General features: G+C 41.3%; 2 protein-coding genes across 2 annotated transcripts in view; both read right to left on the bottom strand.

The window, feature by feature from the left end:
* Window positions 1-1,402: 1,402 nt before the first annotated feature.
* Window positions 1,403-13,814, bottom strand: PSMG1 (proteasome assembly chaperone 1). Its single transcript, XM_079766353.1, has 7 exons — window positions 13,649-13,814; window positions 12,295-12,401; window positions 11,195-11,346; window positions 8,657-8,719; window positions 6,085-6,283; window positions 4,818-4,954; window positions 1,403-1,600 (listed from the first exon to the last, which is right to left on the bottom strand). Exons 1-7 carry the CDS (start codon window positions 13,780-13,782, stop codon window positions 1,526-1,528), a joined length of 867 nt encoding a protein of 288 aa, XP_079622479.1. The 5' UTR covers window positions 13,783-13,814; the 3' UTR covers window positions 1,403-1,525.
* A 4,030-nt stretch (window positions 13,815-17,844) lies between these two features.
* The window catches only part of BRWD1 (bromodomain and WD repeat domain containing 1), an 88,641-nt gene continuing 78,609 nt past the window's right edge, over window positions 17,845-27,876 (bottom strand). Inside the window, exon 39 of the mRNA XM_079767254.1 lies at window positions 17,845-27,794. Within this exon, the coding sequence (XP_079623380.1) occupies window positions 26,620-27,794 (1,175 nt within the window). The 3' untranslated portion in view covers window positions 17,845-26,619. The remainder of the gene's footprint in view (window positions 27,795-27,876) is intronic.

Consider the following 27,876-nt stretch of genomic DNA (forward strand, 5'->3'; position numbering starts at 1 on the left):
CCCACCCAACCGGCAGACTCATGAGATGGTAGCTGCTTTAAACCTCCAAAGTCAAATATGGGCATTAGGCGGTAATAGCTGATGGGCAAGATAGGTAATTGTTTTGTTCTTATCTGCTAGACTCTTTAGCCTTAAAATTCAATGTATCTAGGTTTTTATGTCTTTTCATTCTCACAGCTGATGTCACCTTCAGTCTCTACAAACACATTTGCAAATGGATGCACGCTGTTTTTGCAACAAGGAAAACATGTCAATTTCTATCATCAGGATGCATTCATACATGGACTAAACACAAACTTCAGCACTTCTCTACTGGAAGGAAACCAAACTTACTCGAGGAGTCAGCAGTCTCTCCCACCCCACCTCCAACCACTACCAACAGTAAATAAACTGAATCTAGAAGACATAACTGGGTAGGATATATAAATCTATCTCTCTATATATATAAAAGCCTAAGTGACCTGCTGACCAGTAGCTATGATGTGCACTGACCACCAGGGGGCAGACACACTCAACGCATAGGATGGAAATATGGAACAGACTGATGAATAGAAGAGGTAAGAGGGAAGCGGGGAGGGCACCACCATAAAAAACAGAGATTAACCAAAGACCTTATATGCATACTAGAGGCCTGTGCACGGATTCATGCACTGATGGGGTCCCTCGGCCTCACCTGCGGGGATCAGGCCAAAACCAGCAAATCCCCCGAGGGGTCCTGGATTGCGAGAGGGCGCAGGCCAGGCCAAGGGACCCCACCGGTACCCGAATCCATGCACCGGGCCTCTAATATAATATAAATGATCCAATACCTAAAAAAGGAAGAAAAAGAGTAAAAAACATTTCTAAACTCCACCATTTTAAAACTTATTTTCACTAATGCACTTGAGTTTGTGGTTTGGGGAAGTAGTGTGGCTACTTGGAGTTCATGACTCAAGTCACATTCTAATAGAACACCCCATTAGTGCTGACTATACCAACAGCTAACCTTGCACCAGAGCCCTGGGAAAGTGGGTGAAGAGGCTGCCTGTCAAGTATTACTGAAGTGAGGAAATAAAGGCAACTTTCTTTCTGTTTCATTTTGAGCCAATATATATCTTTGTTACCTTATCATCAATTTTTACCCAAAGAACAAAAAAAACTGTAGAATTCATAAAGTTTCATATGAGAAACTTTTCATATATTAGGAATCACCAACAGACCATCAACTTTCAGATATCACAGAGAATTTCACCAAATTAACTATACTTTGCCATATTAATACAACCTGTAGCTTTTTAAAAATTTAACTATATTACCTCAAAATATTCAAATAAAACAATACTCCCACCTAGTGGATAAAGAAAAGCAACTGGCTTATTTTAGCTGTGAACAGCACCACCATAAATAACAATTATAACTACAATGAATTTAAAATAAGTTTATTCTGTTTTTAACACCCTCAAAATATTTCTTGAAAAAAAGGAACCTATGAAACAGTGCTGCTGCTGCCCCCCAAGGAACGGACAGGTGACCAAACCATCGGGAATCACGTGTAAATGTTACTCTGAATCTCATTTGTTGCCACCAATTTCTTCAGTATCTCTGTGCTCTGGGGCATATTCTGAAAGGAGAGAATAAAGATGTTACACAGTGAGGCTGAGAATTCAGGGAGAAGCGACATGCAACCCCAATCCCTGCACCGGCGCCCAACTGGAAAGGGCGCTGCCGCTCACCTCCTTTCAAACAAAAGGCAAGTGGGTCACACATCTAAGGGTGTCCTCCTGTCACTCAAAGCTCAGAGGAATCCCCGCAGGCCGTCCAAAGCCCTTACGTGGACACGAAGCTCTAGCTCGGCCCATCTCACCCCCATGAGCTGACTTCCCTCTGCAGCCCAATACCTTGCTCACACCATTCTCCTCAATGCTCCCTGAACTCGCCCACTCTGGCTCCCATTGCTGCCCTGTGCGCCAGGATTCACTCATCTTTCAAATCCAGCTGAAGTGCCACGTCCCTGGTGGAGGGAACCAGGCCTGCAGGGGAGGACAATTGGAGGGGACCAGGCCTGTAGGGGAGGGCAGTTGGGAGGGACAAGGCCTGCAGGGGAGGGCAGCTAGGGGCAACCAATCCTGCAGGGGAGGGCAGTTGGGGGGGGAGGATCAGAAGTGGCGTTAGAAGAAGTTTAAGTTTAAAAAATTCGGCTCTCAAAAGAAATTTCCATTGTTGTACTGTTGATATTTGGCTCCATTGACTAATGAGCCTCTACTGAATGACCTCTCCCTCCCCTCCCATTGCCTGTCATACAATGCCCACTGTTGGCCTGGCATGAAATCACCTAAGAAACCAAAGGACCCACTGGGGTGGACCACCTAGCACTGTGGGGTCCTCACAGGAGGCGCTCAAGAGAATCCAGTGTGTTGACCAAATACCACTTTTAGATCAAAGAAATTATGAATTCGGGATGACTATATGTGGTCACTAAGAAAACCATCCTTCAAAACAGCCACCTGGCTCACCCTCCCTCCCACAAATCTTTGTTTAATGCAGAAATAAAAAGGTTTAAAAAGTTATTTAAATTTCCCCTTCAAAGAATATTTTAAAACCCAAAAGTTGAACTAAACACTACATGACACATGATTTACAGTTCTCAGAACAAGTCCGAAGTTCTGGAGTACCTGTGCGCTGAGCACCATACCACAATATGGACAGAACCACCCAGCCCACTCTCAGGAAGCGGGAAGAACCAATCAGTTAACCAAGAAGCACAGAAAACTATTAGCATATAATTCAAAAGAGATGCTATATAGGTACTAGAGGCCCGGTGCACAAAATTTGTGCACGGGGGAGGGGAGGGCGGGGGGGGAGGGGGAGTGGTTCCCTCAGCCCAGCCTGCACCCTCTCCAATCTGGGACCCCTCAAGGGATAACGGGCAGTCGGACATCCTCTCGCAATCCAGGACTGCTGGCTCCCAACTGCTTGCCTGCCTAGCTACCTGATTGCCCCTAACCCCATGGTCAGCACACTGCGGCTCTCTGGCCCCTTGAGTGTGGCTCTCCCACAAAATACCACGGCCTGGGCGAGTCTATTTTGAAGAAGTGGCGTTAGAAGAAGTTTAAGTTTAAAAAATTCGGCTCTCAAAAGAAATTTCCATTGTTGTACTGTTGATATTTGGCTCCATTGACTAATGAGTTTGCCGACCACTGCCCTAACCGCTTCTGCCTGACAGCCTGATCACCCCTTAACCACTCCCCTGCCACCCTGATCGATGCCTAACTGCTCCCCTGCTGGCCCGATTGCCCCTAACTGCCCTCCCCTGCTGGCCTGGTCGCCCCTAACTGTCCTCCCCTGCAGGCCTGGTCCCCGCCCCCAACTGCCCTCCCATGGAGGCCTGGTCCCCCCCAACTGCCCTCCCCTGCAGGCCTGATCCTCCCCCCCCCAACTGCCCTCCCCTGCAGGATTGGTTGCCCCTAGCTGCCCTCCCCTGCAGGCCTTGTCCCTCCCAACTGCCCTCCCCTACAGGCCTGGTCCCCTCCAATTGTCCTCCCCTGCAGGCCTGGTTCCCCCCAACTGCCCTCCCCTGCAGGCCTGGTCCCCCTCAATTGCCCTCCCCTCAAGGCCTGGGTCCGCCCCTGCATGCCTGGTCACCCCCAACTGCCCTCCCCTGCAGGCTTGATCGCCCACAACTGCCCTCCCCTGCCGGCCATCTTGTGCCGGCCATCTTGTGTCCACATGGGGGCGGCCATCTTGTGTGTTGGAGTGATGCTCTATTTGCACATTAACTCTTTATTAGATAGGGTAAGGTAGCTCAATTTGTCAGAAAGATTATCCATTACTCTAACAGTTTTGGAAGACCCACAGTGGTCCCTCAGGATCTGCAGGGGATTGGTTCCAGGACTGCCCAGGCTATTAATCTCCTCGGATGCTCAAGTTCCTTACATGAAATAGAGCAGAATCATGCAAAAAGTCGGCCCTGCCATCCACGGAAACAGAATGCTGACAGTACCTGAATTATACTTGAGTCTTACAGTTTTATTAACTCAACAAATGGTTACTGAGGGCCATCCTCTACATGCCAAGCTTGTGACAAACTGGGAACACCAAAATGAAAAAGCATGGCCTGTTTCCACAAAGACTGACGCACTAGGAAACAAACTAATTATGAGACCTGTGAGATGAGCGAACACCTTAACACGAATGGCCATTCTGAACAACACAGGGCTGTGGAACAACGTTGTTACACCCTCATCCCTTTAAGGAAGCTGTTTTCAAACTGGGAGTCCATGGGTTTCCAGCAAATCTCTTAGGAAGAGGAGGGGAGCTCCTAAACTACCCGCAATTACAGGCAGGACTTTCTGTGTATACGTTCCATAGGTATTTTGCTGGGGAGGAGCCCACAGATAAATATACAAACTGAAAGCAGGGAACAGGTTTATCTCATCTTCACACATCTAGTCCCACAAATTTAGGTGAATCCATACTATGCCTCCTTAAAAAATACTGCCTTCCAAATTAATTCATTCTAAATTAACCAAATGCCTTCTCAAAAATTACTAACCCTCCAAATTAATAAGTTACAGAAACTTCTCGAATAGTAAAACCATTTTTCTACACAGCCATTAAATGCCTGGCACTGATCTATCACACACAAACAAGACACTCAAATTATAGGGGGATATCTACAAGAGAGGGCGCCAATCAAATTCCAACCGCCAGGTTAGGAAGCTTTGAGAAAACAGGATCTCAGAGTGCTACTTAGGTTTTAAGTTGACACCACACATTTATGCTTGCCTGTTCATGATAGTAAGTCAGCTACTAAGTCAAGGAGTTAAATAAAGTCTTACCTTAACCAAACCTTTCAAGCTTCTGGAAGAAAGCACAGGCTTAAAAGCCTCAGCTGTAATGAGGTCTAATTTCATCACGTCAGTATAACACAAGTACAGAATGGCAGGGATTTTCCATACTTGACAGTAGCTCAGAACTGAATATACAAGAAAGGAAAAGCATTTACTGCCATTTTGAACTAATTATAATGCATATATTTTCCAAAGCCAATTATTTTCCTAAGTATTCTCCTGCTTCTGCATATATTGATTTTTTTAAATTTAATTTTTCAATTACAATTTACATTCAATAGTATTTTGTATTAGTTTCAGGTGCACAGCATAGGCAAATATTGTTTATTTGCATTTCCTGAACATACTGCTGAAACACATTTTAAGTAGCAACAAGATTAAAATTTTGCTATCATAAACAAAGTAAATTAAATGTAAATAATAAATATATAAAGCATAATATAAAACTTTGAGCCATTTATTATAATAAATTTAACATTTAGAAGAAAGAAAACCCTTTTATTAACTAGAGGCCTGGTGCACAAATTCGTGCACAGGTGGGGTCCCTTGGCCTGGCCGGCAATCGAGACCTATTGGGGGGCTGGCCAGCCAGGGACTCCCGCCAGGCGGGGTGGGGGTGGGAGGGAAGGGGAAGGCTGGGCCAGCGAGAGGGACCGCAGGCAGTAGGCCAGCCGGCCCCACCCCCGATCGGGGTGGGGGGGCCAATCAGGGACAGGGCCAGCCAGGGGGGAAGGGGCCAATTGGGGCCAGATCAGGCCGGTTGGCAGCCACAGTGCACATCATAGTGAATTAGCCTTTTATTATATAGGATAACAACTAACTGTATATAGTAACATTTACTACTGAAAAGTAGCAATCTAATTTTGATATAGTAACAGGAACAAAAATATTAAAACTATCAAGATTCAATATTTGAAACTACTATATTGATAATTAAAACACACTTTACCAACTTTTCACATACCAACAATTTACATCTAACATTGGCTCACAGGAGTTACCAAAGACCAAGGAACAGAGCAGCTCTGAAGGGTAACCGTTAAGAACTCAGAGCTGTTCTCATGGAACTGTGTGTGGAAAACTTTAAAACTCAAACCAAACAGAATGGACTGGCAACTACAGATACTGAGGTTAAACAGCAATGCATTATTAATCATTAACAAACTACTTCAAAAAGACCTCTCACACTCAAAGTAGTAACTACCAACAAAGCAATACCAAGAGGTAATGTAAAGGTTACGAACTTTAATACCACCTGCTGCAGGGAGGTCGTGTACGATGTTTGGTTGTTCCAGCAGTGAGCAGCATGGAGGCTCTTTGGAATTCTGTGTTTTTAGGGCTTTCAGGAAAGGAGAGTGAAGGCTGCTGGTAGATTCTGAAGTCTTATAGTCAGTAACATGTCGACTGGTGAGAATAGTTACTTGCATATTCTTCTTTGGACAAGAGCCAAAAACCTAACACAAAATTGATTTCAAATTAATATGTATATATGTAACGTTGTTACAGAATAGAAACATTTCCCCAGGTGTTTATCTACCACCACTCACAGTAATGTCAGGCCTTGCAGGAGTGTCCATGGAAAAATAGCACACACACTTTCCTATCCCCTCACCTAGATTTGACCTTGGTTCTGTCACTTTCTAGTTAAGTGACCTTCAAGTCACCTTCCTCACCTGTGAACCAGGACAGCACTACCACCTAAGGAAGCTGCAGTCGGAGGAAATGAAGTCAGGAACAAAGATGGCCAGGAACGACGGCCAGAACATCGTCCAGAGTAAACGAGTCGCTCAACTGGGAACCCTATCGGCAGTCACGTTCACTCCCGCTCCTACCCACCGACGACGCCAGCAAATGAGTCTTCTTAAAAACCACTTTTAAGTGAATGTAAAAGAATTTTAAGTAGTCCCCCCTTATCCACAATTTTGCTTTCGGATTTTGCTTTCCATGGTTTTGGCTACCCGTGATCAACCACATTCTGAAAATATTAAATGAAAGTTACAGAAATAAACAATTCACAAGTTTTAAATTAGGTGTGTTCTGAGTAGCATGATGAACTCCCATGCCATCCCACTCCATCCAGCCTGGAACGTGAATCACTGCCTTGTCCAGAGTCTCACACTGTGTACACTACACCTGTCACGTAGCAGCCATCGCGTTACCAGATCGACTACTGAGGTATGGCTGTGCGTGCGTTCAACTACTGTCTTAATTACTCTGCTTTATTATTAGTTGTTAACCTCTCACTGTGCCTAATTTATGAACTTTATCGTAGGTGTATATGTATAGGAAAAACATAGTGCACATAGGGTTTGGTACTATCTGCAGTTTCAGGCAAACACTGGGGTCTGGAAACATCCCCTGCAGATAAGGAGAGGGCTCTATAGTACAATGTAGGCGAGTTTCAATCGCTCTAACCTCAATGGCCCTCTACGTTTGTGTCTGATGGATTTCCACGGACTCTTTCAGCTTTTTTTTATGATAATATAAACAAGGAAAGCAGCAATTTTTTACAGAAAAAAGATTTTAGGTCACAGAACCTTGTTTGAAAATATTTTATGAAGAGAAGAAATGGCTATGTCAAGTAATAACAATAAAAGTGGATATTTTATATTATGTCATAAATGATTTGCAAGACTAATTCATTATATCACACAGCTTTGTAAATAAACCAAAAATGTTAACACTACATATATTTGTTACCGGTATGTCCCCTTTAAGACATAACATGTTCACAAGGCCTAATTTACAGCCTCTCTATAACACCTGTAGTCTGAGTCCACAACACTCGGCACTGTCAGACTGTGTGTGATTATCAGGATTACGTGGCTCACATGAACCAAACAGCAAAGGGACCCAAAGAGTGTCCCTAGGGGGGAAAAATACTGATTAAAAAAATTTTGTTTTGGAAATGCATAATTTTACCTTTTTTTGTCTGGGAAAGTAGTTCCATAGTACAAAAACAATAAACTATTTTTTACATAATAATTATCCTATATAAAGTAAAAATACCAATTATTACAGCAGTTTTCTACCCTTCTGAGATCTAATAAAACCTCTCCCTAAAAAATACACAAAAGTGCATGAACATAAAAATCATGTATATAATTATCAAAGGTTCACAGACCTTCTAAAATGCATTTAGTAACTTTTAATAAATGTTCCTAAGTATGCCAATATACTTTAAAATGAGAATACATCAAATTTATTTCTAATTAAAGTGTAATGCCTATACAAAAACATACCTAAGATGTAAGCTGAACTGTTGCTAAATACACATCATACGTCGATTGCATTTAAAAATAATATGTAACTGCCCAAATTATAATTATTCTCTAAAATTCCTAGCTGAGTTAAAGTCTTCACTGAAAAATTTGTATTATTGGGCACATACTATGTACACAACTTTCCCACAAAAGGAAGCCTCAATCAATTCATCATAATGCTAAGAACAATGGGCATAATATCCTGGGGTCTGGAGTGAGTGGCAGCTGAGGCCAGCCCCCGCCTCCCGCCCCAGCACTGCCAGCACGGACGCTTTCACCCGTGGTGGTGTCCTGTTCTGTTTCATGCGTGTGGCTTCTGTTTCTTTCAAACAAAATAAAAAGGTGGATGGGAAGAATTCAACTGATGTTTTATGCCTCTGCGACCTACAATCTTTAGCACTATGCTAATTATGTTTGTTAAATAAGTCCTTTTATTCTTTATATTCTCTAACAACTTACTACAATATTTTAAGGAAAAAAACCCCAACACTTTCCCCACTTCAATATCTGACTATGCAGGTTAAGTGTAAAGATACTAAACCCTTACCTAATGGCATCTCTCACCTTTTCCAGCCACTGATACTGCTGATCTTCAGCAACGTAGCAACTGCACTGACAAAGGAAAACCTGAAAAACCAAATCCCAAGTTTTGTAGTCAAATAAATTTTATATGCACCCCAGACTGTCACCAGATACATATCGTGAATATCCTAATTAACACTTAGATAACACTTATTTTTCTGAATTTGCTAATGGCTTATTTTGCTTTAAATTTAAGAATCAAGCTACTACTGGTGATTAAGATCGGAATAAAATGCACACTGACTGGGCGGCAGCACATGAGGCACTGAAGATGCTCCCAGTGAAGACCACCAGAACCCCTTACAACACAGGGTGGTGCCAGCCCTGCTGCCCTGTGTGGGCCCCCTGTGGAGGCCAGACTCAGATCAGTACTCAGTGGCATGTAAGCCCAACTTAACAGCAGTTTAGCAGAGCAACAACTGCGGCCTGATAGGACCTCAGCCCAAACGGCATCCCGAAGCACGGCTGATGCCTGTGAGGAGGGTGTTAGTTTAGAAGCCCAGTTGCAGACCGTAAGCTCCAGGTGAGATAACCTGCCACACCACAAGGCCATGAAAGGATGAGATTCCTGGTTATGAAAGTCACAGAACAATACTATCCACAGAAGTCAACCATATCTTCTCTTAAAATATTGCCAAATAGCCCTAACTGGTTTGGCTCAGTGGATAGAGCGTCGGCCTGCGGACTCAGGGGTCCCGGGTTCGAGTCCGGTCAGAGCATGTGCCTTGGCTGCGGGAACATACCCAGTGGGGAGTGTGCAGGAGGCAGCTGATCGATGTTTCTCTCTCATCGATGTTTCTGACTCTCTGTCCCTCTCCCTTCCTCTGTGAGAAATCAATAAAATATATTTTAAAAAATAAAAAAAATAAAATAAAATATTGCCAAATAGCTAACTGCACAAAGCAAGTAAAAGAGGGGAATAGGGACCCCGGGATAGGGGAGAACAAAAAGACTGGAGATATATTTAGTTGCCTATACACGTAGGTTCTGAATAATTAAGAGATATCTAACCAATAAATGGTAAAACTAGACGCAGTAACAGAAATTTCTCCTACTTGACCATCATTATCTAAAGTGAAACTTTTCCACTAAGGATCACATAAAGTTTCCTGATGCTTGGCTTCCTGAGTAATCCCATATAATAAAAGCCTAATATGCTAAGTGTCCAACCGTTCGCTATGACATGCACTGACCACCAGGGGGCAGACACTCCAACCAATAGGTTAGCTTGCTGCTGTGGTCCGGCCGATCAGGACTGGGCAAGATAGGCCAGACATGCCTGGAGCCCTCCCACAGTCCTTCCCTGGCCCCAATCATGCACCAGTGGGGTCCCTCAGCCTGGCCTGCACCCTCTGGCAATCCAGAACCCGAGGGATGTCGGAGAGCTGGTTTCAGCCTGATCCCCGCAGGCCAGGCCAAGGGACCCCACCAGTGTAGGAATCCGTGCACCGGGCCTCTAGTTTCCTATAAACACTGAATATTTTATAAAAATCCTTACAAAATTTCAGTAACTTTGGAGTGCATGCTATAGAAACAAACTGTAAGTATTATAAAACCAAATTCTACAGTTTGGGGGGCTAACACTTGGTCCTCACCATTTGAAATAAGCAACATTATATTATGATGGAATTACTGACTTCTTCCAATGTTGAATCCCTGCCCCTGCCTTTGTTCAAGTGTCCAGCAGGGGGGAGTGGAACTCTGCCAGACAAGCAGATGGGCAGACATCACCTGCATGGCCACTTCACCTTCCTGACTTGTCCCCCAAACTGCCCAGCACACTGAGTTCTCTAAATGAACGCAAGAGTAGAATTAGGACAAATACAATCCAAAGAAATCACTCAGCATCAGCTACAGAATGTCTTTTCTGACTTAAACCTCAGGACAAATTAGGTTAGGATGAAAGCCTGGTGTCACCAGAACTGTCTTTAGGATGCGTAAACACTCATTTGTTCAGCAGACATCAGCTGAGTTTCCAGCATGTACCAGGCACTGGCTAAATAGTGGCCTACACAGCAACAAAGCAGAACTCCCGGCTTTGACAGAATGAACATTTTTGCACGTCTGGAGTCGCCAACTGAAGTAATCATTTGAATGAGGGCAACACTTAAATACCTAACGTTTATGGTTTGTTTCTAACAAAGTTATACCAGAATTTCCTAAGAACTTTACCAACAGTGCATAAACAACGAAGTGGTTACTACCCTGCCTCCGCCCAAAGTAGACACAGAGGAACAGGGAATTCAAATGACCGCTACATAAATGATGCCTACACAACTACTACTTTTTTGTTGTTGTCGTCCTCACCCGAGGATATTTTTCCATTGATTTTTTTTTTTTTTTTTAGAGAGTGGAAGGGAGGGAGAGAGACAGAGAGACACGTGGATTGGTTGCCTCGCTCCCACATGGGCTCGGCAACAAGGTACATGCCCTTGACTGGAATGGAAACCTTCAGTCCGCAGTCCGGCGCTCTAGGGCTACACAACAGCGTCTTACACACATAAGGTCAGTCCCACATACCGAGGGGTTTGACTTTAGATGATAAAACACACAAAAAGCCTCTGAGGGGGATAAATGTACAGTGTCCGTTGTTCTGCACCATTCATTCCAGAGTTTAGCACAACCGACTTCTTCCCAGACTCCTGAATTCATAACAAATGACGACAAAAATGCTGTAAAAGCAATTCACAGGAGTTAGTATTTGGCTCTGCAGGTTGCATTTTCTAGTCAATAAAAAATAAATTCATTCAAGTTACTCTAGAATTTTAGAGGTAAAGGGGCCATTCTCGGCCATCAACTTTACACTAGCATTTAGCAAAAAGGAAACTGAGGCTGTAAGAAGTAAAAGGCCACGCCCTGAGTACAGATGGTATTAGAGCCAGGAGCTGAAAAGGTTCACTGACCCACTTTACTATGCTCTCACAAGGCAACACTTACCTGGAAAGTTTTAGCCAGTAGAACTTTAACATAAATGAGTCGGTAGTTATTTACCTCGTACTTGTTCTGCGAACACTAGGGCTACCTTATAGGACAAAGATCTGGACTGGAGTCCCGAATGCTCTCCTTGAGCCGAAGGAGGCCCTAAAATTAGACAGGCTTGCACCTGCCCGTGCATATTGTCCTAGCTGAACCCTACACTGTTCTAACTTTAACTTCTCAAATGGATTCATTTATGTAAAGACCTTAGAACTTAAGTACTCAGAATGTTAGTGATTACTGTTATTTCTAGAGTTCTCATTATGTTCTTACAGGAGCCTGTTAACCGAAAACCATTTAAGAACCACTGCTAAAGGGGGTCATATACACATGCCCCCTCTGCCCCTCCAGGCCTGGCGAAAACAGGCCCTGGAACTTAAGGGATCCTAGATACCTGAACACGCTGGAACCAGTTCCTTGAGTTTTTAAGTTCCCAAAGCCAAGAACGTTTCCTTTAAATCATATTTTTTAAGTTTATCAAAAAGCCAGTGCCACATGAATGACAGATTTTACCTGAATACAAAGTTATTCTGAGTTTTTCTAACACAATAACAAACATTTGAAATCTTTTCTATTAAAAATAAAACAGTAAGTTGAGCTTTTATTCTTTCAACAAAATGTCTGTCTAATGCATTTCCACTCACCTACTGCATTGTTTCCAACAGCAATGATAAACTTGGAGCAAGGATATTTTTCCAGCAGAGAAACTTCCAAAGATGATTTTGTCTGTCTTCGAAAGAGCCGCACCTCCCTAACACAAGAAACAAAAGACGAAACTAAAGCAACTTACATGTAAATAGTGCCTTATCATGATAAAAAAAAAAAAATACTATAAGTATGATTTTGTATTAAGCAACATACAAATTTTGGTTTTATAAAGAACATAATTATAATCCTCAGGAAACAATGGAATCAGGCGACAACAGAGAAAACCATCCCACACAAAGTTCCCGGAGAACTCCACCAGAGATCAGGCTGTCCCCCGACCCATCTCGGCATCCCTAAAAGCGGGACAGCGGGCAGCGCCGGCCACAGGAACACCACCCACCACCTTCCAAGCTTTCTTGCCAGCAAAACATTCACCCAGAATCTGACCCAGCCTCTAGGAACGTCCACTTCCAGGAAGTGCAGGCGATAAACACAGCGTGTTAAAGGGCCCAAGAGGAAGCCGCAGACACACCCAGGGCGCGGGACACCCTCCAGACACCCGGCCTCTCACAGGGAGAAAGGGCGGGCGGCTGCTCCACAGGGAAGCAAGCTGAAGAGAGAGACCAGGCGGGGAGGACTCGGGTGTACAGAGCCCTGGAAGAGGCCATGTCGGAGACGACTGGGTCAATGAGATCGTGGACTGGCTATCAATGATGGATGCTGTCAGGGGTGACACAGCCTAGAAGAAAACGCCTGTAGCGTTTGAGATGCATTCCGAAAAACGCACAGGTGCAAGGCCGTGGTCACGGGGGGGACTTGCTTTCGGACGGTGGGAGATAAAGGTGGCAGAATCTTCATTTCGCCAATTTCTCCAATGTTTGTGTGTTTGGAAAGAATACTTTTTAAAACGAGACATCCTCCACCTGCCACTGACACGCAATGCTAACCGAGGCGCAGGGCGGAGAATGACCGTTTCAAGAGAGCTGTGTTACGTCCATGACCCACCTGCCTGGCAAAGCTGGGGCGCGAAGACACAGCCCTGCCGCCCGGGAAGAGGGGGCCGTGGGCAGGAAGCGCCCTGAATCCGTGCGGAGGGGAGGCGTGCGGGCAGCTCCTTTAAAGATCGTGAGTCCAACCGCCCACGGAAGCCGCAGCAGCCCACACCCCCGGAGCTGGTGCTGCCAGACCCCCGGGGCCTCCCCGAGGCCCAGGGCAGCGCTGGGCCGCGGACGAGCGGCAGCCACCGAGGTCCCGTGCGCCCGCCCCGCTCCAGCGACAGCCGGCGCCCGGGCGAGGGACCCGCAGCCGCAGGCCCGCGCGCGCCGCCCGCTCCCCGAGCCGGGACCTCACCTCTTCCGCGCCAGCTGCCGCCGCACCTCCCTGTCCTCGGGCGTCTCCGCTCTCCCCTCGGCTTCTTCCTCCTCGTCCTCCGTCCCGGCTCGGCACGGCGCCTTCACCACTTCCCCGAAGAACGTGGCCGCCATGCTGTCCCTCCCACCCGCCCCGCCTAACTGCGGCGCCCCAGGACTGCGCCTGCGCCGCCTGCGCGCCAACCCCGCCCTCCCGCGCACGCGCCCTTCGGCCCCTGCCCCCGAGCCCCGCCCCTAAGTGCGGCCGCTCGCTCCCACGCCCCCTGCACCGCCTCCGCGCACGCGCCCTGGGACCCTGGGGGGTCGCGGAAAACTAGAGTTTTTCCCTCCGGCTGAGCCCGGCGGGGAGACCTGGGGCCAGACGGCTGCGGGCCTGGAGGCTGAGACGAGAGGGGGGCGCGGGGCGGGCCTTCCCGTGCGGACAGGTAGCCGACTGGGGGAGGGGAAGGGTCAGCGCCCCATTCCCGGTCTGGAGACGAGGATCCCTCTGCCTTGCCCTCCCTGGCTCCGTTTCCGTCGTCCTTGTCCCTTAGGAGGGACGGGGGAGCTTTAGTTCATTCATCGCCCGGCTCCAAACCGCCATCTCTCCCACGGGATCGGGCCGGGGAAGGATGGGCGGGCGGGAAGGAACACAGTGCTTCGCGGTGGTATAAAAATGAGGCCTTTACTCGGCAGTAGGAATTCACATTTCAAAAGCCGATGGTCGTCAAGCTGATCTAAAAAGACTATGAGACTGCAAAAATATTAGCTTCTTTTTTAAAACGTGGCCATTTCTAATACAAACTTTGTTTCCGCTTTCCACAGCCTTTCTCTAATAAGCAAAGTGTTTAATTGGTTCTCTTTCCGATTTGCTGGAAGACAGAGTTCACAGAGCACTATTCCCAACAGGAGGAAAAAGGACAACTGTACCATCGTTCAAATAAAAGTGAAAAAATCCGGTATTGCAATGGAAAATTTTTTAAAAACACGTTTACCTAGATTTAGTTGGGCTGAAACTACGTGGCATTGCTTACACTTTGGAATGCTGTCTATAAATAATTCCCAAATTAAGTACTAATTTGGGGTCGGGGAAGCCTCTTGAGACAATCAAAAAAACCTCAGAAAGTTCCTAGAAACATCTTGCTTTTAAGATGTGGAGACACTGATCACAAAACCATTTACATAAAACCAATATTTAGCAATTTTACACTTTACTGCAAAATATAAGACTGGACTTCGAAGCAAAATTTGAACACTTAAGTATAAACAGTAAGACCCAAATTGCTATCCTGTAAGCGCTTAGGAAACTTGAGTGAGCTAGAATATACAGTATTACCAATGTGATGTTTTAAAACTGTATTAAGCCTCCTGGGTTAATTGGCTTTATAGAATGACTGAATTACAAAATAAAGGGTTTTGGTATCACTTTGTCCTAGCCCCTTTGTTAAATAAAATAATGTCAATTTTACTATTAAGATCTTCAATTTGATTTCAGAATTATAAAGAAATCATTTCTAAAAGCTAATTGAAATTATAAATAGGGTAATGATAATACATTTGTCCGTGATTAAAATTCTGCATACCTTTTAGCATTTTACCAGAATGTTAAGATTTAAACAAAAGCTTATATCATGCAGTTACAATAAGTTTAGACTGAGCACTTAAAAAAAGGCAAATATATGTTCAAATTAAATACTAAACCAGAGAAATTAACCCAACCACAGTAAATTTTAAATTCAAAATTGAAATTCTTTCATTACACTGAAATGGTCAAAACCTTTTACATAACGCAATCTTAACTGAGACAAATATTTTCATTTTGTGGTGGGAGATAAAAGTGGCAAAATACCCAATAAAAATTTTCTATGAAATTAAGTGTAAATATGGGACTGGAAATAGGCTTAATTTCATTAGATTTCAAAAAGCAAATCCCATGCACCTAAAATTTCATTTATTTGGAATTCTCCCCTTTCTCACCTGCACTGCTAACAAGACACTGGCATCAGTATTTCAGATGACAGTATACTATAAACAGAATAAAGGACATGAACTGTAGGGCAGAAGTATTCTGGCTTATGCGAAGAAAAAGAAAACAACAAAAAAGCCTTTTTTTAAGTAGACATGCAACCACAAACAAATTTCTCAAGTAATCTAGACACTTGGCCAATCTGTAACAAAAAAATATGTATATATATGCATTACATTAGTCTTTTAGTGAAAAAGGAATAGAAACCCTTAGGTTTCCATATTTTCCTTTTTCAAATTTACACATGCAAATCATATTATTAATATTCACAGATATTTTTCAATGGGAAACAACAATTCAGTTTTCCAATAGCATGTGCTATGTTAAAGATTTGACAGTGCATTCATTTAATCTGGTGATTTTCATTTCAATAAATACCTATTAACAAATTATACCTCATGGCAAAGAAATTCTTAATAACATCAAGACCAGGTTTCTAATCCTATTTAAAGCCACAATGAAATAGCCCAGACATACTGCCATTAAAGTTTGTTGTGATGAGATTGTAATAAATTTGCTCAGTGTTCATAAAGTTCTAACATTTAAGGTGCTATAGAGAAACATAAGAGGATGTTACTGTATCATCTAAAAATATGACTGTTTTGATCTTGACCTGTATTTTGTATTTTCTAACTTATTAAAACTGAGAACTGCCTCATAATGAGGCACATTTTGGCATCTGTGAAATGCTGCTACCTGAAAGTAAAAATGAGGAAAAGAAGTTGTGAGTCACATTCATGGGTTTCATAGAAAAATATATATTCCCTGAATCAGTCATATCAAGTGGTCATCATTCAATATGAATTCCAATATTATAAACAAAATAAAACATTAATGGATTCCATTTCCAACACTACTTCCAAAACTCGATTATTAAAACCCCAGGATTACCAAATCCTCACGTCCTCGTGGACTTTGGGGTTGTGAATTGGAGGGACTCCATCTTGCTAAAGTACATATTTGCTTCATTCAAAAGTCAAATATGCTCAGTGGCACTTAGTGAAATGTGCCTAATTTGTATTTTAATAATGACAATGGTCGTGGTGAGTCTGAGTTTTTATACTCGAATGCCAAACCCTTAAAATTAGCAGGCTGAGATTTTGAATTTATTCCTTTAGGTTTTTGCTATAGACCCTGTACACTTCCCATTATAGTTGACCCTCCACATCCAAGGGTTCTGCATCTGGGGATTTAACCAACCACAACTCAAGAAGAGTCTGCTGGGGAAAGGCCACATTGTTGCTGACGTGTACTATGCAGTTAGGCCAACCATAGTTGCTTTGTGGACTTTTCTCTCATTAGTCCTAAACAGCACAGTATAACAACTCTTTGCATAGCATCTACATTGTATTAGGTATTATAAGTAGAGATGATTTAAAGTATATGGGAGAATGTGTGTCCGTTATATAAATACCATAGAAGGGACTTGAGCATCTGTGGATTTGGGGAAGTCTTGGAACCAACCCCACCCCCTGGGATATGGAGGGACGACTGTATTTTCTTCCTCTTAGGAATCAAGAAATTTCTCCAAGACCCTTTCTTCTGGAAAGGAATTTTATGAGCGGTCATTAGACTCTTCTGCCTGCCTCTCCAGCCATAGGCTTCACACACAGACTATTTCCTCTTCAGAATTCTTTGTGGTGTCTGTACAAAAGCTCACTGAGAGGAAGCCTTCCTGGGACCCACTGTGACTCTCGGGATTGCGGCTTTCAGAAAATTCCCCGGAAGGTGCCAACAAGGGGTTCACTTTAGAGCTAGGAGCAGAATGCTGCCAGTTCCCTCGTGGCCCTGTTTTCAGTTCCACACACACATTTCATAGTCACTGCTTTTCTTTCCAGGGTCTGATCTGACTAAAACAAAAGCATTTTGCTATTAATATCTTCTAGCTCTTTTTCACTTTCTGAATTTATACTTGTGTCATCCTCTTTATACACATTCAGTAATTTTTTCTTAGCCGCAGCAGAAGCATTTCGATGGGGCAGTGTTCTGCTACTCTTCCTAATCCAGACATTTCCTGGTCCTGAAACCGTTTGCTTTAGATTGCTCATTATCTTTATTTTATTTGCAGCAACAGTAGCACATCTGCGGGGAACTCTCTCAGGCACCATTTTTGCTTTCAGAGTGTCACTAGGCATTTGCACTGCATCCTTCTGATTATGCAAACATGTTCTCATTTTTGTATTGGGATCTCTGTCTCTAGGAACAAATTCTGAAAAACGAGTGAAAGTTCGTGTAAATGCAAAAATCTTGTAACACAAGATTTTACTACTTACATTCCTCAACAATACATTCCTAAACCATAAATTGCAAAGTTACTCACATTGCTAAATAAAAACATAAGTGATCATCAAATACGACACGTTTTTGACCTTGATATAACCTTGCATTGCTTTATCTACAAAAGAAAGTCTTGAATAAGAGCTGCGATCCCTCCACCTGGCATACTTTAAATCATCTGTTAGGATAACGGTCACTTCAAATAGTAGCAGACTTGTGAGAATGGAGTTAAGTACTTTCAGCATCAAAGTCATTCATTTAAAAGCTGAATTTTTTTTAATCTGAATTTTTAAAATAGAACCATATAGAGGTTTTACGTTTTGGTATCATTTCCAGCACTCCGTGTTGAACTACTTTAAAATATTCAATAGGAGTTCTGAAATAATTTTCCTAGAACCTAAACAAGGAGCAAATACCATCATGCCATGATGACCCAGCATCAGCACTATTTACAAGGGTTTAACTCTAACCTATACCAGTATTTCCTTTGGTTAAAGGAAAAAATTGGTTAGTAGATAAAAAGGAATTTTATATTTGTTTTATAGGACTGAAATGTGGTTTTAATCCTAGATTTCTTTCCAAATAGTTGAGCATTTTATATAACTGGGATTGTTAAATCCTAGTCTCATTATTCGAGTACTTTCTGAGCTAGGTATGTGCCGGGCACACAGAGGATCAGGGTAAAAATTCAGAAGCAAACTAGTTCTACATATGCAAGTACAGTTGTGCAGAACTAGTAGTGCAGTGCTGAGAGAACGTATTCTAGAAACCAACCTCCCCTAAGGGCAGGGAAGGCTTCCTTTAAGGAGGTGTCCTTGTAGCCAGGAGCCAGCAAGTGGAGGGGCCCCCAGACAAAAGGTGGGACAGAGCCCAGGAAGGCAGGTCCTCCATCACACTGTGCTGCGCTGTGCTGTGCTGTGCTGAGGCGCCACGTGATGGTGGGCCTCCCACCTCCTGACTCCACGTTTAGCAATTTAGGTGGAGCCAAAGCTAGATCTTCCCATTTCAAACACAAGATGAATTAGCCCTCTTCTAGGGCAGACATATTTCTTGATAAAAATGCACCCTAAGCTCATTAACCCCTGAAGGTTAGGCCTTATCTCTTGGCAGCCTAGTCTTGAAGTCATTAAAAATAAACTGTCTAGCCCGGCCAGCGTGGCTCAGTGGTTGAGTGTCGACCTATGAACCCAGGAGGCCAGTTTGATTCCCAGTCTGCTTCATTTCTCCGCAGAGCACATGCCCTGGGCTGAAGGCTCCATCCCCGAAGGGGGCTTGCCGGAGGCAGCCAAACAATGTTCATGTTCCTCTCTCATCAATGCTTTTCTCTCTCTCCCTCTCCCTTCTCTAAAATCAATTTTAAAACATTTTTTAAAGATACGTTTTGTTCAATGTAAATCAAAGAATTGCAAAAATGACATTTTGGCAGACTAAGCTGATCACCGTGGCCACCCCCCATGGACTCTGTAGAGTCACGTGCATATAAAGTCGGGGGAGTGAAATGGGAAGTGGCTTAGGTGCAGTGTTTTTACCACCTCAAAGCATTTCTTCTTAGGAATTTTTAAATTGTGAACATTAGTTCTCTGCAAGCTAAACCTAGATCCAAAGCCAATCTTTAGCACATTAACCCACTGTGGGCAAAAGCTAGACTATACAGGGCAGGCAAAAGTAGGTTTACAGTTGTTGAGTCCACAAAAGTTTATTCTTGTATTATTTAATTATTGTATTTACTTGTATTACAACTGTATGCCTATTTTTGCCCAACCCTGTATATTAATATGCTACATCAGATAAATGAATAGTTAAAACTAGGTAGCAAAATTAAGGTGAAATGTGTACTTGTGATAGGTAATACTAATATTACTCAACTGCAGCCATCTGCATGTTGAAAAAGCACTAAAAATAGACAACTGGTTCATTCCCAACACATACCCAGTTGACTAGCATCGACAAAATCCTATTACAACAAAAAAATTTTGTAGGACAAAATGACATTAAGCTGTAGCGATTAATTCCTTTGTGATGTAGTAATGGAAGTACCCTACTTCGGAACTTGGTAAATACTAACTCTTAAGACATTTTAGTAAATGCTTATTTGTAACCCAAAATAAGGGGAAAGTTAAGATTCTACAAAAGAAACTTTAAGTGGGCTTTAAAAACTACTTTAAGCAAATCTGAACTTCAAATAAGTGGGGGAGAATATGTGAAATTACTTTGCATACAGCAACTCCAACTCGATAGAGCTCTCTCTAGTCTTATGTCATGAAATGGGAACTTCCTAAAGATAAAGTCTGACATTAGAATAACTTGTGTGGAATTAAAGTAAAATACATACATGTAAGTCAGTGTTAATTTTATTACTGAGAACTTGGTAAATTATAAAGTGCTTTATTTTTCTTGGAAAACTACAAAGTTTTTAGAAATATATACAGGATAATTCAGCAAAAGTCCAATTTGTATGTTAGTGTACAAGCTTAAATTTTTTGGAGGCTCCTATATGATTCTAGTGTCACTAATACTAACAAGACAGTACAAGTCCCAGTGTCCCAGATGGTCTTGGGTCAGTCACGTGTTGGAACAGTCAGCATGCTTGAAGCATTGCTGCTCTCCTATAAATGAATCCCTATTTTGAAAAAAACCTCATCAGTAGAATAAAAATTTACATCTGCAGTAGTCCTCGGTCAGGTTACTTAATCATGACTCAGATCACTGTGTATTCTAAGATGGTCTGTAATGAAGAGAAATGGATATAGACAATACAGCTTTGACAGAAAGCAATGATCTCATTTTTATATTTTAAGGATTATTCATATTCCAATTTTACTTTATTCCAATTATACTTCTTGATACAAAATTGTTTTCCTAAATCCAAAGTCAACTACACATCATTGCTATAGAAGCATATAGAATTTTAATCTGATCGGCATTTTTATTGGATTAAAAACAAATTTGAGAATGGAAAAGGAGAATGCCTGCTGCTGAAAACAATATACTAGCCTGTTTCTTATACTTTTCATCGATTCGTGTGGTTGGTAGGTAAATCAATTCCATACAGAGGAGAAACCTTTTAGTTGCAAATTATAACCTCTTCAAGCAAGCGTTTATCAGAGCAGGTGTGAGACTTTCTTCTCTGCTTCCCTTCACTGATAAGCAATGAAATGACCAAAACTCAGGAAGCACATAGCACTTAATGATATCCATCCCCGCTAAAGCCTACATTTTCAGAAGGATCCCATAAGCTTTGAAGTCTCTTTAGAGAATGCCTGTAAAATAACGTGTTTTCTGTAACTCTCTGGGTTTAACTGTTTACAATTTTCCCTAGGGGAGTTGTAACACTGAGAAGTCTTCTATAGTATGGGAGTGTCCGATCAAATGATGTCAGAAATAATTCCAGAGTTGTTTTCCACTAGTTTGGTCATGTTTATGGTTGATCAATGAACTGAAGTTCATCTATTGTTTACAATACACCCAGTGAGGGTGCCAGAGAACCTTGAATTTTGTTTACACCTATAGCTTTCTCTCATCCCTAGAAAAGTTAACTGGTAACATTCTTATGATTCTCACAAGCTTTGTGATGGGCATTTCAACTTTTTTCTAAAATTGTGATGAAAACTCTATGAAGTATGAAAGGGATATGATACTTATCTGCCTAATGAACTTTTTAAGAGACATATCGCTTCCCTAGTGAGACGCAGCGGATCCCAGACAATCCGGGACCACCCTCCTCAAGCACATCTCGTGACCCCTCCAGTTCCCAGCTCACCCCGCTTGTAGCCCTGCGTCCTGCCCACAGGAGAAATCGGAGGCATAGAGGTTAAGGAACTGCTCAAGACAAGAAGATGAGCTGAGAGGAAAACTGACTCCATTTTGCTGACCTTAATGAATCAGCCAGGAGGCTTGAAGTCGTTTAAAAAAAGGAAAAAAGCCTAGTTAAATTTATTATATTCTTAATTCTTTTAGTTAGTAACTGACTAAAAAACTGGTTCCTACATGAAAATGCGAAGGCTCAGATGTGCTAATGACTTAATTTAGAAAGTGAAAGCAGAGCTCCTGTGTGGGAGTGGAAATTAAAAGATTTACCACTTTGACAGGCTCCAGTAAAATGGTGAGAATTTTACAGGTGAACTGAATGTGTACAGTCCAAGGACTCAATATGGATCAGCACTTAGAAAATATAGCTCAATATATTAAAAATTAAAGATTCCTTTAACATTTAACCACTAATTGTAAAGGGCAACAATTTCTAAATACTTTCCTTCTGGAACCATCAGTAAGTAGGGGTAGCTGCTGTGGTCAAGTCTGTCGTTGGTCATCTCATTTCAGTTAGGTCAGAATGCCTTTTTCTCTTTAGCAGTCCAAATCCCCATGAAAGTTTTAACAAATGATAAAACTTACCTTAAAATTAACTTCAAAACTAAAGTATGACCAGAAAATACACTGCAACACTGATCACTACACTGAATGAAACTATTATTCTTGACAACTAGATATACACTCTATGACATACTGTCAAACTTAAGAGCCTCCAGATTTGTAGGACCCAACTGTTGTGACTGCCCTGCCCACTCTTCAGCATCCCTCCACCAAATCCGTAAGAGCAATCCTTGAGAAGGCAACCAGAATCTAGACATTTTCCTACCATATTAACAATATATTAGGAACAAGCTTGGCAGAGTGACTGGTAAAAACCCCCCTGAACTTTGAGAATTCCCATGTATCCTTAGGCAACATGTGTAATTTAAGGAAATAGCTATAAAAATACTCTTTGAATGTAAGAAGAGGTAACACAGCCCTCGTCATTATATTCTGCACACTTCAATCCTTCCTATTAATTCATAATTGACTTACAAGCAGGATTGGCATTTACTAATGTAGTTGTACTATATTTTCCCACAATGTTCCACTTTCTCCCTAGCTTTGACAAATTTATTTAGTTTGGTCTTTCTATTCCCAAATACAAGAATAAAAGACAGTCTTTAAACGGTTAAGTTGCAAGTTTCTTAGGGTTTCTACTTTATTATTCCCTGATATCCACTGCAGAAGTGCAAGGCATACTTAATAGACAAAAACTTCTTCTACAATGAAGGTGGCTGGTTGCACCCTTTCATACTAGAATTGAGCTATAATTTCCATATGCTGTAAGAAAACGAAAGTATTTGGTGACAGCTACAAGACACGTGATGAAGTAAATATTTTGACTTAATATCAATGAAAAATATGGGGCTGATATTTCAGCTATAGTAAAAAACAAGGCAAAAATACCTCATCTGGCCATTTATAAGTTATTTGAAAAATCAATTCAATTGAGTAGAAAGAAAAACCAAAAATATTATATGCACCTCTAACGATGTTCTTGCATTTTGATATACAAACCCCTCATTTTGTTCAGATGGTACAATCAAATTCAGCTTGTAGTTACAGAAGAGATTAAAATCCTTTCAGCTTAGTTTTTAATACTATACAGTGAAGTTAATAAATTTTGTGTTCTAATATTCTTCTTGAAAAAAGGCTAGAAGAAAGACAGGGAATGTAGTATGGACCCAAAGTTACTCTAAATAAGAATTTTTACTGAAAATGTCATCAACTGATGCAGTGGGAGGATTTGGTGAAGTGTCTTATTCTTGTTTTCGGACAGCAGTACCTCAGACGGTATTTTTATTGGTTTCTGGCTCCTTTTTCCATTTGCACTTCTAGATTTGAAGTGAATTTTCCTAAAACTTAAGTTCCTTCCTTCTATTTCCTTATTATAAAACTAATTTCCTTTTCAGGTACAACGCTCTACTATTTAAAAGAAACTTTTGTGTTTTAATGTAGAAGCTGTAACTGCTTTATCCTTTTCTAAGGACTACTAAATTGAGAAAGGATTTAATCAGAGATTTTCCCCTAAAATAAAAAAAGGGAGAACGACCATCCTAGGAATTATCTTGGGATATATTTTTCCTTTTATTCAGAAATTACTATACATTGTCAATATACCCTTTTTAAAAAAGTAGAATATGAAAAAAAATGCTTTTAAAACCTCACCTATTTTTAAACATTTGAATTCTTTTTTCTTAATATGCTTGGTAAAATTAGTTATTCAAAGAAATAAAAAAATCAAACCTAAGTACCTCAAACCTTTTTGTTTAAACCATAAATGAATAAAGTCAGAGGACTTTGGACATACACAACACAGTAGTATTTTTTTCATATACCATTAAGTTCGTCAAGTGCAATGGAAAGCTATAGCCCTTCATCAGTTCACATTCAATTTGTAACCTTTTATCTTTTCTCACAAGAAAAACACAAACCGATCCCAAACTTATTAAAGTACATCTGTGCATTAAATCCCTGCCCTTTTCGCATAAAGTAGAAAAAAAAAATCAAACGTTCTAGTGCTCAATGTAAACATTTTTAAGTATTAATTATTTATTAATTTTCCTTAAAGGTATTTAGGAGTGTGTGTCACATATTCAGTTAACCTTAGGAATAGCACCATGACCAAAAAAACCCACAAAAATGATTCTCTCTATATAATCCCTTAGTTTTACTTCAGAATTTGAGAAGCTACCATTGTCAACCACACATTCAAAGTTACCAGGACAATTCTTGTGTGTTTTTTCCAGATGAAACCAGAATACTTCTTATATAAATAAGGGTGTAACTATTTTGGACAAAATGAAAAATAAGGAATTAGTTGACCAGCCAGCCAATGACCAGTTAATTCAGTCTAAAGAACAGTTCTATTGATGAAGCCTAAATGATCAAACTAGCATTTTACCAAAAGAATTTATGTGTTTATGAATGTATTCCATATTTATTTATGGATTTTTGGTACCTTTTTGCAAATGATGGTAAACATGGAGTTAGAACCCTGAGACTAGATATAAAATGGAGAAGCTTAAGAAAAGTTTAAATAAATTAATGGATATGACATCTATCATCACTTCTTAAAATTAAGAAAGTAAAGAGCATTCCATTAATTTTTTCAGGTCAAGAGTGAAGGACAATTATTCTGCACCAAACTGTCTACTATGCACTTAATGCAAGCTTTAAGAAGAAGAGCATCTCTAACCAACCAAAGGAGAGGCAGGCCTCCCACCTATCTCACCAGGCAATGTCTAAGAGAGAAAATACCGTTACCATGTCAAACAGAACAGGTAACTGCAAAGCAACAACACTTAAGAACATTCTCTAACACTAATACCAGAGTCTGGTGCTTGTCCCTATCTGCCACTGTAAGGATACACAGGAGAAAAAGGTTAATTTAGTCTGAAACCAAATAGGGCCAATAAATAGTAAAGGTGGGAGTACTGTAACATACCCCTTCACTACAAAATATGTAAACCATTTGAATCAAGTCCATCTTCAGGCACAAACAAGCTAGGAATGGCCACCTATACTGTTTGGAGTAGCACAATCTTATCAAGTAAAAATATTTGGCTCAAAAAAAAAAAGTGTACTATGGTATTTGATGATGTGATAAAAGTTTCGCTTTAAATGAATTCCAAAATTATTTTCCAACAAAATATGACTTTTCTTAGGTTTAAACTAGAGGTCACTAATGAAGTTACACTTAAGTTGCCCCAGCAAAGAATGCTTGCGATTGCACATGGCAGCAGTGAGCTAAAACAAAGAGATGGAGAAAATGTTTCACTAGTTTCCTATATAGATGAGATTTGCAATTGCACACTTAACAAAACTCAACCCTACGATTTCAATAGAAATGGGGGAAACTATAATTTAAATATTCTCTGAGTTCTGTACACTCTATTAAAGAATAAACTCTCCCTAAATCTAAGGCACACAAACTCCTCTATGTCACAGAGTAAGACTATCGAAGACCAAGAGTTTGGTTAAATCCCTCACATGAAAACCAGGAGATCATGGAAAGAAAATTATATAGCCTTTAGTTAGAGCACAATCTAAAAGAAAATGCTAGCACTATGGTCTGGCCTTAGGAATTGAAATATATGATCAAAACATTAAAAAAAATAATTTACCAGCACTTTATAAATTCAAGTTTATAAAATAATAATGTTATTTTCCTTTAAAATAAAGAAAAAGAGAGAAAGACGCAACAGCATTTGGAAAGAAAACTGGAAACCATTCCAATAAAAATGACCAAATATGGTATAATGCATTCTACTCAAGTAGCCAGGGAAAGAAAAAAAAAGTGGTAGGTACCTTGCCTACTACTAATCATGGTAACACCTCCCATGATTGTAATGTCGGTATGGACATAATATTTATGAAAAATCTGTAAACATAGGTCTTATGAAATTGTTATGCTACAATATGACACGGGTTAGAAACTACCACCTCTTGACAAATTCCAAAAATATCTGCATGGCACTTGCGATCATGAAAGTAATGCTCACTGGTTTTGATAACCAGGATGTCTAGTGTTTAACATATTTCAAACTCTTGCTATATGTAGTTAAATACTGTTTAAGTAGATCTGCCCCCAAAATGAAGCATATTTTGGCACCTGTGCTGAATGCTGCTACAAAGGCAAGCAAGTGCAAATAAAAATAACAGTCATGATTTAGTCACATTCATAACTTTTCATAGAAAAATATAAATATATTCCCTGAATTGTAGGACAAAAAAAAAATAATAATTTCAACAGCCAGGTTTCACCATAACTTCCAGTTCATTTCCTCTTTAAATGAACTGGTTTTCCCTCAAGGTCATAAGGTGCAATCATCAAAATCTAACACATTTTCTAAGTTTCTATCATCATCCCCATCATGGTATCTCACAGTCCTTCTACCCTGATTTCTCGTTTTAATTTTTGAACGTCGAAGAACTCTCTTAGATTTTGCATAGTCCAAATCCTCCCAGTCATTATCATCCACATTTAACCTAGGACGCTTGCTCTGTCTTTGTTGCCTCACAGTTTTAGATATGTTAGCTGTAAAAGTTTTACCTTTTCTAACATTTACTTTTGCTTTTCCTTTTGTTTTCCTCTTTTTGGTTTTTGTCTCATCAGCAGAGTCAACATCTGATTCAGTTACAGATCCCAACTCTGAATCAGATTTGGGACTAGTGTCAGGTCCACACTCCGAATTCCCTGTTGTTTCTGAATTTTTCACATTTCCCAATTTAGGATGCAGTCTCTTCCTTTTTGTTTCCGTCTTAGCGGCTTCCTGGGAGTCCTGACTCACTCCCGTCTTACTGAAAGGAGCCTTCCCATAGGTCCTGAGTCTTCTGCCATTCCACCTGCGCAGCCCGTAATTCAGTTCCTCTTCAAAGTTAGTCTCTGCAGTAGTTTTTTGCTCCAAAGTTGATGCGGAAGAAAATTTTCTACCAATCTCACCCCCTGGAATATGGCTTTTTGAATCTTCCTCTGAAGACCCAAACAACGAACTCTTTGTTCTAGAAGGTGCAACATTTGTTTTGTGGCTATTGGTACTCCTGGCAGGCCTGTCCTTATATTCTGAATTCGGCATACCTTCAGAGTCGGAGTCTCCATTTAGAGGCTGATGAATGCTTTTTGTGCTACCTTCTGAGTCAGCCTCGGGCGGCTCCCCTTCACAGGCACCCTGTTCGTCTGGCCCGTCACAGCTGACCTCTCCCTCAGAATCACTCCCGATCTTCTTAGCTGTGGAACATGCAAAACGGAGGGGCTTCTTCCTTCTCCTCTTGCCTCTAGTGCACACGTTTTCTGAACCAGCATCTTCCAGATCACTCATGAGCTTAATCTTACTGGCAGCGGTGGCTGCACATCTTCGAGGAATCCTTTGGAGACCCGTTTTGGCTCTGGAGGATTTCTTAGCCACCTTCGAATTGCTGTCTGAGTCACTGGAACAAACCCTTTTCCTGGAAACTTTTCTGCTTTGTCCATGGTCCTGTGATGTCGAATCTAAAAATTAAGAGTATTCCTTTAATCTTCAATACAACAATTATATGACATCAGTCCATAATTCTTCATTCTTATTAACTGG

The sequence above is a fragment of the Cnephaeus nilssonii genome, assembly GCF_951640355.1.
Source record: "Cnephaeus nilssonii genome assembly, chromosome: 3".
Classification (NCBI taxonomy): Eukaryota; Metazoa; Chordata; class Mammalia; order Chiroptera; family Vespertilionidae; genus Cnephaeus; species Cnephaeus nilssonii.